Raw genomic sequence first — 12,433 nt, 5'->3', positions numbered from 1 at the left:
GATTCAATGTCCCCAAAACAATCTCCGTGATAATACATAGATACTTGATTGTATCCGTATACCGTTAGTCTGGAGAGCTTCAACCCTTATACATAGAAGCCAATAACAACATACTATTATAGAATCCACTAACCACATACTATTATAGAATCCACTAACAACATACTATTATAGAATCCACTAACAACATACTATTTCGTTATGTCCGATAGAATTGTTTCGTTTGTTGACATTGCTGGAACAAGTAATTCAAAATAATTAAAGTTGCGCCTGTATGCCATACGCATTGAGATTACGTAGATCTATATTCTTATCAGCTTTCAAATACAAGTTTTGTAAACACACGCCGAGTTCAGTTCCCGATGGATTCTCAAACTAACATCTTATATGAGGACAAGTATGAATGGATGCCCCATCATTATCAAGTGGCCCGCTATTTGAGGACTGGATTGTACGGTAATACCAGGGCCGAATGGGACAACCATTCTGCTCCTGGAATACTCTACTGCACACAGGCTTGCGGTGCAACTCTTTTTTAGAGATCATGAACATAATATTCAAACATGTTTATTAAGAGATATAAAATAGACAATTTAAAACGTCAAATACACTAATGAAAAGAATATTGTTTCTAAATGAATGATACAAAGTAAAAGTGTAGGTGTTAGCTTAGAAATGTGATCAAACAAACAAAAAATTAAATGGCTACTTCACATACGTCCATATTCTGTACACCGGTTACTCCAAGAAGCTCGCTATTTATGGATTTACCTCAATGTTAAAACAAACAAAAAATGTCCAATGACTTAGCTGGTAAATCTACTTGCTATTTTAAGAAAAACCCAGGTCTATCTGCTTTGATTCTAAATGTTAAAATGAAAAATAAATATATTCTTAAACAGTAGTGTCATCGCGCGAAATCAAACAAGCAGCAGGCAGCGTTCTGACGTCACACATATAGTCCTGTGTTTTATTTTGTTTTATGAAAGATGCTTCGAAGTCTTGTACCTCAAAAGCAGACGTATTAAAGCGCCTCCTCTTTATTGGCGAAAAGAAAACACTTATTTGAAATAGTTACATATCTTTTTTTGTTACTTTCTGACATCAACTGATCCAAACTTTCAGTCCTAGCCACTAGTCCTACTTCCAGCGTGATACAAGTTTCTGGGGTTGACCTATATTGTCCGCTGACTCGTATTCGTTCTCATCAGGCACGTAGGCTCTGTTCTGATGATGCTCAAAGTGTGGTAAATACATCTTTGTCTTGTAAAACCTCCCATCTGTGACGTCATTTTCAGGTTTACGCCCGGATGTTTGGATCACTTGCTCTTCTGGATTTATACCTCGGACTTCTAAATCTGGGTCAATGTCACGTTTGGTAGAGCCAGGCTTCGCTGCCTTGACGTGTTTCTTTTTGCCGGGTGGCTTGATCAGGTTTCTAACTGGAGTTTCTATCAGCAGGGAGAAGACTAAAGACAGCCCGTAGGATAAAACAAACACGGCAAGAAATCGTTCAATCTGAAACCAAAAGAAATTTAAAAAATAAGTTAATTAAATTTATATCCTTGAGTCTCACAGCAGAGCTAGAGAGGAAGATCCTAGCACTGGAATTGAGATTCCTTAGAAGGATCCTAGGTATCACATTTAAATACCGCATCATAAACCAAGAGATTAGAGACAGGGTTAGACTACTGCAGCGATTGGACCCCATGATGACCTGATAACTATTGTAAAAAAAAAAAAACGCCAGCTAAAAAGCTATGACCATATTACAAGGTCTTCGGAGCTCGCAAAGACCTTCCTGGTACTTTTCGCTGAAGGAATGGTCGTGTGGTATGAGCTCAGGAATGTCCTTCGATGGTCACGTTGGTTACGGGTTCGAACCCTGTCAGCTGCCATCCCCATCCCACCATCCTTCGAAAAGTTTGGGATAGGGTTTAATTCAACTTCAACTCTGAGGTAACATCCTAAACATCTATGCAACAAACAAATCAAACATTGATATAACGCTCATATATCTTAGCAAATACTGGTAACGAGCGTATGTGTTTAGTACATACTATAGGTCAGTGGCGTAGCTAGGGTGGAGAGAAAGGGGGGGAGAATTGAAAATCTCACTGCCCCCCCCCCCTATTGAGGGGGGCCCCTAATGAGTGTTTTTTACATGAAAAAATAAATATTACGCAAAATGCAGGGGGCCCAAAAAAAGAGGCCAAACCCACCATGGCTCCCAAAACGATGGAAAATTCCTAGCTACGCCCCTGCTAGGGGTAATGGTCTCAGTGCTTTAACGTTAGTTTGGACCAGAGAACGCTTACCACAAAGAAGTAGCTGAAGTAGTTGAGGACTTGGGCGTTGTTGTTGAAGAACATCATGATGATCAAGTGGACCAGGTAAGCACCAAACGTCAACTTGGACAGTGGGATCCACCCCTGCCATGACAGGAAGGAGTCGATGAATCCTGGGAAATGAACGCCATTTTTTACAAAGCTCAACTAACTCTGGTAAAAAGTTTAAGTTATTTCTCACACAGCTATTCTCGGATCAAACTGAAATTATTCATTGGCTTAGCTAGAGGCAAGACAATACATGAATCAATAACCAAATAACTTATTAGTCAATTAATCATTGGTCTCCTTTGGTACCAACAAGGAAACTAATCCTTCAGTAGTCACAAATATGGTTAAATATATCGAGGTTTGTCCCCTTAAATATTTGTACACTTTATTTCTCCCATTTCCATTATTAGATCAAGTTACCAAGTTAAACCTATGAAACATTATTTATGGTACCTAACAAACAAAACATGAATCAGTTGAATTGTATTTTTTTTGATATGGGAAAAGGGAAATAATATTTTTTGGATGATGTATTTTAAGTACAAAGTTCTTCCCCTTAGATAAGCTTTATTTTTTTAAAAAAGGATTATTTATATTAAGCTTGTTAAATGGTACATTTAAAAATGAAATTGAGCACAAAATTGAGCTGTGCTAAGATAAAACAATGAGATATCCCGACTGAAGAGCTTCTATAAACTTCAAAAGTTTGTATTTTTGCTTTGAGTGTGAAGCCTTGGGCGGCTGCACTGACTGCGTAAAACCAAAACCTTAAATTTGGGCTTGCGGGTAATCGCTAGTATTTCTGGTATTCTAAGCCCGTGTCATACAGTCTGGTGGATTGGAAAAACGCTGAGGAACATTGTATTTTAAACACTCTGACTAAAGACTAATTAGGCAGTTCTAATTCTCTAAGGATCGTTGCTATGACATCTTTTTTTTTTCAAAGTTTATATATAGGCCTACTCACTTTGTCTGTCCGGTACAAATTTTGCACACGTTATTCCTCCAGCTTTTTGCACACGCTATTTCTCCAGCTTTTTGCACACGCTATTTCTCCAGCTTTTTGCACACGCTATTTCTCCAGCTTTTTGCACACGTTATTCCTCCAGCTTTTTGCACACGTTATTTCTCCAGCTTTTCATTCTCAGGTTAAAACTTTGCATTATTATTCATTGTCGATCTTACTCATATTTGTAATTGTGCATTTTTTTAAGTATTTGTTTTACAATTAAGTTTTTGTTTTTAATGCGTTTAAGAAAGGATAAGCCTAGTGTTAAATCATCAAAAAAAAAAAAAAAGAAAATCCGAAACAAAATCACGGTGGTGATTGGGTCCCATAATAACTTTCTCACAATTGTCCAAAAAAAAAAAAAACGCAAGCTAATACTCCACGGCCATACACGAGATTTTCATGTCTCGCAAAGACATTCCTGCATGGAACAGTACCAGGTGGAAAAAAAGAGAAGTACAGTCAGACACAAGAAACGACGCGAAAACAACATTTAGAAGACGGGCCGGTGCGTAAAAGAGACTCTAGTCTTGGCAAACTAAAGAGAAATGAAGACAGTTGACAGATCAAAAGTGGTGCCCCAACGGACAATGGACAGGTGAAGGGGAAGAACACGTTATGACTATAGGATACCATTCAAAAACATAAATAACATTTTTAAACGTTTTCAACTAATAATTAAACACTTATATTCGTATTTGTAATACATGACTTTAAAATTGTGTTTGTACTTGAAAAGCTTTAAACAGTTACATAAACTCTTACCTCCGCAGTTTGAAAAGCAAGCGAAGACAACCCATCCAACGCACATTCCCCAGACCGGACTCTTCAGTGTTTCATGAGCGATGGTGGACATTTCACCCCATGCGGGAGCAATGAAACCGCCGTCTCTAAAGTTGTCGTATGTAGCATACATCAGTGTAAGACCACCTCCTGTAGCTAATAGCCATCCTAGGGTCGCAACATTCTAGTACAGAGACATTACACAATGTTGTCTATTTTAGCAAGCATATTTCTATCATGATAAATTGTTAGGTATTTAGACATCGCGATATAGTAATCAATTTAATTAATTATTTAGCAAAAGGGAGCGGAGTTATTGGATATATTTTGTAGCAGAAATATAGATGGCGCAAGGGCAAAAAGCTAATGGTCTTCTTTTGACCTTAGATGATGAATTACACAGGGCCGGCCTTAAGCAACTGGAGGCCCTAGGCGAAGTAAATTGAGTGTCCTCGAATGAAATAGAAAAATAACAAATTAAGACCGAAAAATACGAAATGAAATTAAGAAAAAAAAATTCTGTATCCATATCCAAATTAAAAAAAAAAAAAAAGATAAATTTTAATAGCGCAGCTGATCTCCCAAACACCCTCCCCCAATGCTCCTATATGCCACAAATAGAATCGACAGCGAGCGTTATAGAAGGCATCGACATTGACCTGCGACGGACATATGAACCTGGAAGCAGTTGGATACCAATAGCTATTTGCCACAACCTACAATCCCGTAAGCGGCAAGGAATACTTAAGTATCACGTATAGATATTGTAATCGAATATAGATGAAGGGTATAAGATATAATATAAGGGTATATTATATTAATAACAATAAATAATAAAGAAAAGAAAAGAAATAAATAAAATATAAAAGACCTACTTTGTTAATTTTCTGATTTTTCTGCCTTTTATAAAGTATTACTCCGAGAAGTAGTCCCACGGCATATGGGCCGACTCTTGACCAAGGTTTTAAATACAGTTTTGCCATGTAGTCCCCAGCGTTCCTTTAGACAAGAGAGTTACAAAAGTCAAGAACTAATCTAGACACTACGTCCTGTTGATACTAACAAAAGCAGGATTCAATCACTGACCTAGATTTGAAGTTGACTTAGAAAACAAGGATGAAAAGTTTATTTATTTTTTTTATTTCTATTTTTTATTTATTTATGAAATAAATTGCTAAGTAGTCTTAATAGAAACAAACAAAAAGTTTTTCGATAAAACTTTAAAAGACTTATAGAAAGAACAATAGGCATGACACTAAAAGACTGATAGAAAGAACAATAGACGTGACACTAAAAGACTGATAGAAAGAACAATAGGCATGCCACTAAATGATTGACAGAAAGAACAATAGGCATGACACTAAATGATTGACAGAAAGAACAATAGCAATAAAACTAAAAGACCGACAAAAAGAACAATAGACATGACACTAAATGATTGACAGAAAGAACAAAAGGCATGACACTAAATGATTGACAGAAAGAACAAAAGGCATGACACTAAATGATTGACAGAAAGAACAATAGGCATGACACTAAATGATTGACAGAAAGAACAATAGGCATGACACTAAATGATTGACAGAAAGAACAATAGGCATGACACTAAATGATTGACAGAAAGAACAATAGGCATGACACTAAATGATTGACAGAAAGAACAATAGGCATGACACTAAATGATTGACAGAAAGAACAATAGGCATGACACTAAATGATTGACAGAAAGAACATTAGGCATGACACTAAATGATTGACAGAAAGAACAATAGGCATGACACTAAATGATTGACAGAAAGAACAATAGGCATGACACTAAATGATTGACAGAAAGAACAATAGGCATGACACTAAATGATTGACAGAAAGAACAATAGGGATGACACTAAATGATTGACAGAAAGAACAATAGGCATGACACTAAATGATTGACAGAAATAACAATAGGGATGACACTTAAATATTGACAGAAATAACAATAGGGATGACACTAAAAGACCGACAAAAAGAACAATAGGAATGACACTTAAATATTGACAAAAAGAACAATAGGAATGACACTTAAATATTGACAAAAAGAACAATAGGGATGACACTAAAAGAACGACAAAAATAACAATAGGAATGACACTAAAAGAACGACAAAAATAACAATAGGAATGACACTAAAAGACCGACAAAAAGAACAATAGGGATGACACTAAAAGAACGACAAAAAGAACAATAGGGATGACACTAAAAGAACGACAAAAATAACAATAGGAATGACACTAAAAGAACGACAAAAAGAACAATAGGGATGACACTAAAAGAACGACAAAAATAACAATAGGAATGACACTAAAAGACCGACAAAAAGAACAATAGGGATGACACTAAAAGAACGACAGAAAGAACAATAGGGATGACACTAAAAGATTGACAGAAAGAATAATATCGATGACTCTAAAAGAATGATAGTTTTATGATTTATACTTAATGTACTGTGTACCTGTATAAAGCAGCCGCATGATATTTATCGTCTATAACAGCGTAACTGACGATGTGACATGCCAGCATCAGAAGTGCTACCACAACTCCTGGATACAAGTAACTGAAAATGGACAAGGAAAAAAAGAACTACCTCAAGAAGCAGTTGGTTGACGCGGGAAGCAAAGTTTTAACACAAAACTGTTGTATGGACTTTTGAACCAAGTGAAACTGACTCTTGTCTTTCATTGGAAATGGCAATCAACATTGGTATCAACACGATGGTGCCTCCCCCCCCCCTCCACCTCATTCCAGCACGACAACGGCTTGATGAACATTCTCGGATTGGTCATAAAGGACCAAAGGAATGGACACATCTGCAGACCTCACGATAGTGGACTTTTGGCTATGGAGCTATATCAGAGACCGACTTTATGCAATCTATAATAATTATACAACGCTCAACGCACTTGAAGAAGCAATTACATATGAATGAATAAACATCAATCAAGAAGTCGTAAGTTAATGATATTCAAGCTACAAGAAATGATGCAATCTCTATGTGGAACAAGGTGGTGAACATTTTGACCAGTTGCTATGACACTGTTTATTAATTACTGTTATTTGTTCTTACTGTGTCTTTTGTTGTGTTGTGCTTTAAAGTAACTCAATACATTGAGTTGGTTCCTAGCGTTGTGTTACATTAGTTTTACAGACGGAGAGTTAGGAACCGCACAGTATATTCAGTAAGGGCGCCGTGAGCCTATACAGTTTCAGTATGACGGATATTATCATGAAAGAGATAGGGGCGGTCGAATAGAATGCTAGAGAGGCGGTCGAAGTGAGAATGCTAGAGGGGCGGTCGAAGTGAGAATGCTAGAGGGGCGGTCGAAGTGAGAATGCTAGAGGGGCGCTCGAAGTGAGAATGCTAGAGGGGCGCTCGAAGTGAGAATGCAGACTCGCTTCCCGCTTTCGTGTAGCTTGTATAATAGATGTACTAAGTAGTCCGGTTACATGCGTATGGCCTCATTGGGAGAACTGATCTAGTTACTTAGCATATCTTATGTGACTTGAACACTTGAAAATACTTGTTTGTAAAACTTTCAGACCTTATCTTATATAATACAGACGTTACTTCAAAAAAGAAGATGATTACGTCGTACACGTCATGCATTTAGTCGTACATATTAACCAATGACCTAAATTCTGCCAAGTCACTGGTTTTTCTGGCTGCCTCAGGCAACCCATTCCATGCTCTAATAGCATGAAAGTACAGAAAGATGGCAGGAAACTCAGGACCAACAGAGTACGGTCTGAAGCGCAAGAGTCACAAACGTTTTCTCCCCACCATGGCCGGCCTTCATCATCATCATCACTCCTTTGAGTTCCTCATGGAACATAGGGCCTCGACAAAAACACGCCACTCTCCACGGTCTCTTGCTAGCTTTTTGATGGTGTCCCAGCTCTTCCCGGTCTTCTCTGCTTCTTCAAGTACACTGCGTCGCCATGTTCTTTTTGGTCGTCCTCTGCGTCTTGTTTCCTGGGGGTTCCACTCTAAGGCCTGCCTAGCTCTGTTGCTGGTATCTTTTCTAAGGGTGTGACCAATCCATCTCCACTTCCTCTCTAAGATCTGCACTTCTATATTTTTCTGTCCACTCATCTCCCACAGTTTGGTGTTTTCTACTTTGTCATACCAGTGTATTTTTAGGATATTTCTCAGGCATCTGTTGATGAAGGTCTGTATTTTTTTTGTTGTGGCTTCAGTTGTTCTCCATGTTTCAGAACCATACAGTAGGACAGCCTTGACATTAGAGTAAAAGATTCTTAGTTTAGTTTGTTTGAGATGTAAGGAGATTTCCAGGTTGGTTTTAGCTGTGTAAATGTCTGACGTGCTAGATTTATACGGCGTTTAATGTCTTCATCTGTTCCACCTGATATACTGACTACACTCCCAAGGTATATACAATTTTCTACTTGGTCTATTGTCTGAGAATCCAATACTATGTCTCCAATTTGTTTATTGTTTACTTTAAGTACATTAGTTTTTTGATGGTTTATTTTGAGGCCTACTCTTTTTCCTACTTCGCTTAAAGCTGTGACCTTTTCTTGCATATACTGTAGTCTGTGTGATAATAGGGCTATGTCATCAGCGAATTCCAGATCTTCCAGCTTTTGTGTGAGAGTCCATTGGATTCCTTTCCCTACGTTAGAGTAAGCTTCTTTTGTGACCCAATCCAATACTAGAAGGAACAGGAGTGGTGAAAGAAGACATCCCTGTTTGACTCCTATTATGACTGGAAATTCCTCTGACAGCTTGCCACAGTGGGTTACTTGGCAGGTGAAACCATCATAAAGGTTCTTGATTATGGTTATTATTTTATTGGGGATCCCATAATGTCTCATTACAGTCCAGATAGATTCTCTGTCGACACTATCAAAAGCTTTTTCAAAGTCGACAAAAGTTGCATAGAGAGGAGATTGCCATTCGACACATTGTTCTACAATTAGCCTTAGGGATAGGCAAACTAGGTAACCGCCTAGAGTCTCAGATTGGCGAGGATCTTGCACAGGACTAACAATTTATTTAAAGAAGAAACAACGAAACTTGTCCTTAATGTTATTGTTAGAGTACACTAGGTTTTTAATCAATTGCATAACTATATTTTTTTCGCTGTATATTATTTTAATTACTCATTTTGGGCCACCAAAGTCACTTCGACTGTTGCCTACAACTATCTAAGACCGGCCCTGTTTCCACCACCAGGTATAATTACATAGTCCATACCAAAGTTCAGAGTTGTCTTACTTGGAGTTGTACCTAAGTCGCTCAGTGTGAAATCTTAGACTTCTGCTTCGTTACCTACCAGTAGCTTTACAGCCTTACACAGTCTAATGAGTTAAAAGTCATCGAGACTTCAACAAAAACTCACAGCAGGCTTTTTTAACGGCTGTAAAGCGCCAACAATGAGCTACACACAATCTTGACAAAAAGCTGTTCTCTTCTGCATATGGCTGCCTGGTCGTGTAGTAGGTGCTCTGGACCGTCGTCTCCATGCTCCCAAGTTCGAACCTTGCTGCCGTCCTGGGGGAGGTTTGGGCTAGGATGTAATAATTTTAATTTTCGATTCTGAGGCAACATGCAAAACAAAACGAGGAGGCGCGGTGGCCGAGCGGTAAAGCGCTTGGCTTCCGAACTGGGATACGGGATTCGAATACTGGAGACGACTTGGATTTTTAATTTTGGTCCACCCAGCTCTAATGGGCACCTGACAGTGGGGAAAGGTTGTACCGGTCACATGACACCCTCGTTAACCGTAGGCCCCAGAAACAGATGACCTTTACATCACGTGCCCTATAGACCACAATGTCTGTAAGGGTAACTTTACTTATTTTAAAACATTACGAGCATAAAATCTTAGACATAAAGATCTAGTAGTATGTAAATGTGGGAGGCGCGGTGGCTGAGCGGTTAAGCGCTTGGCTTCCGAACCGGGGACCGGGGTTCGAATCCTAGTGAAACTGGGATTTTAAATTCGGGAACTTCGGGCGCCTCTGAGTCCACCCAGCTCTAGTGGGTACCTGACATGGGAACTTTACTTTACTTAGTATGTAAATGTAGGTCTACAATGCAATAAACTAAGAGATGATATTGCTATACTAAGTAGTACCCTAAGGCGATTGGTACCAAAGCAAGCGGAGCCACCACATAGAACTGCATGTCATTAGCAAGATACCAGGACCACACCATACACTGGAATAAACAAGAAAGAGATACAGATTATATACCTAAGATTTAAGAGAAACATTAGAGAGTCATTACTTGATTATACAATTTCTTTCCAATGTAGGCCTACAAAAATACAGTGAATCACAAATATGGCATTTTGTAACGTCATTGTATCATTGTATCAATTCAGTCTGTCTGTCTGGTAAAAAAATGTGTACAAGGTATTTCTCCTACATCCAATCTCGGATAGAGTCAAAATTTCGCATAATTGTGTCTCGTGCCTGACAATACAAAAATCAATTTAATTACTTATTTAAATATAGGTCAAAAATTTTTTATTGGTATCGAACTATATATGCTCGTCTTTTCTATTTATAACTTTAAATTCGAAATTTGTCTAAGTTTCTGGTACCGGAAATCAATTCCTCACCAATTTCTTAGTCTTCCGGTGATCTCTTATGAGGCTGATAATGCCAAAGTTTTGGCAGAATTGTAAATTGCCTTTCTTTGGGAACCAATTAACCCCCCTGAAATTACTTAATAAAAACTGGAAATTACTTAAATGTAAACAACTTCTTGTTTGCATATCTCTGGCCACTTGATGAGTGCCCCACATAACTGAAACAAGTTATAATCATCCTTATCATCGACATCAGACAGAAGAGGTATACTCCATTAATAGTAATGCAACCTTCGCATGTAACAAAAGTGAACTGACCATTCCACCACATGTAACAAAAATGAACTCACCATTCCATTATGTGTAACAAAAATGAACTCACCAGTCCATCGCATGTAACAAAAATGAACTCACCATTCCATTATGTGTAACAAAAATGAACTCACTATTCCATCACATGTAACAAAAATGAACTCACCATTCCATTATATGTAACAAAAATGAACTTACCATTCCATTATATGTAACAAAAATGAACTTACCATTACATCACATGTAACAAAAATGAACTCACCATTCCATTATATGTAACAAAAATGAACTCACCATTCCATCGCATGTAACAAAAGTGAACTCACAATTCCATCGCATGTAACAAAAGTGAACTCACCATTCCATCGCATGTAACAAAAGTGAACTCACCATTCCATCGCATGTAACAAAAGTGAACTCACCATTCCATCGCATGTAACAAAAGTGAACTCACCATTCCATCGCATGTAACAAAAATGAACTCACCATTCCATCGCATGTAACAAAAATGAACTCACCATTCCATCGCATGTAACAAAAATGAACTCACCATTCCATTATGTGTAACAAAAATGAACTCACCATTCCATCGCATGTAACAAAAATGAACTCACCATTCCATTATGTGTAACAAAAATGAACTCACCATTCCATCGCATGTAACAAAAATGAACTCACCATTCCATTATGTGTAACAAAAATGAACTCACCATTCCATCGCATGTAACAAAAATGAACTCACCATTCCATCGCATGTAACGAAAATGAACTCACCATTCCATCGCATGTAACAAAAATGAACTCACCATTCCGTTATGTGTAACAAAAATGAACTCACCATTCCATCGCATGTAACAAAAATGAACTCACCATTCCATCGCATGTAACAAAAATGAACTCGCCATTCCATTATGTGTAACAAAAATGAACTCACCATTCCATCGCATGTAACAAAAATGAACTCACCATTCCATCGCATGTAACAAAAATGAACTCACCATTCCATCGCATGTAACAAAAATGAACTCACCATTCCATTATGTGTAACAAAAATGAACTCACCATTCCATCGCATGTAACAAAAATGAACTCACCATTCCATTATGTGTAACAAAAATGAACTCACCATTCCATCGCATGTAACAAAAATGAACTCACCATTCCATTATGTGTAACAAAAATGAACTCACCATTCCATCGCATGTAACAAAAATGAACTCACCATTCCATCGCATGTAACGAAAATGAACTCACCATTCCATCGCATGTAACAAAAATGAACTCACCATTCCATTATGTGTAACAAAAATGAACTCACCATTCCATCGCATGTAACAAAAATGAACTCACCATTCCATCGCATGTAACAAAAATGAACTCACCATTCCATTATG

At 37.8% G+C, this 12,433-nt stretch overlaps 1 protein-coding gene across 2 annotated transcripts in view; it reads right to left on the bottom strand.

The window, feature by feature from the left end:
- Window positions 1-551: 551 nt before the first annotated feature.
- The window catches only part of LOC106068402 (uncharacterized), a 36,936-nt gene continuing 25,054 nt past the window's right edge, over window positions 552-12,433 (bottom strand). For both annotated transcript variants that reach the window (XM_056005700.1, XM_056005701.1), the window contains exons 12-17: window positions 10,269-10,351; window positions 6,623-6,724; window positions 5,007-5,130; window positions 4,114-4,315; window positions 2,319-2,461; window positions 552-1,518 (exon numbers count right to left, since the gene is read on the bottom strand). In XM_056005700.1, coding sequence (XP_055861675.1) covers window positions 1,141-1,518; window positions 2,319-2,461; window positions 4,114-4,315; window positions 5,007-5,130; window positions 6,623-6,724; window positions 10,269-10,351 — 1,032 coding nt within the window. In that variant the 3' untranslated portion in view covers window positions 552-1,140. The remainder of the gene's footprint in view (window positions 1,519-2,318; window positions 2,462-4,113; window positions 4,316-5,006; window positions 5,131-6,622; window positions 6,725-10,268; window positions 10,352-12,433) is intronic.

Source organism: Biomphalaria glabrata, chromosome 12, assembly GCF_947242115.1.
Source record: "Biomphalaria glabrata chromosome 12, xgBioGlab47.1, whole genome shotgun sequence".
NCBI lineage: Eukaryota > Metazoa > Mollusca > Gastropoda > Planorbidae > Biomphalaria > Biomphalaria glabrata.
Note: the sequence above shows the minus strand (reverse complement) of the source record. Positions and strands in the feature narration are given on the sequence as shown.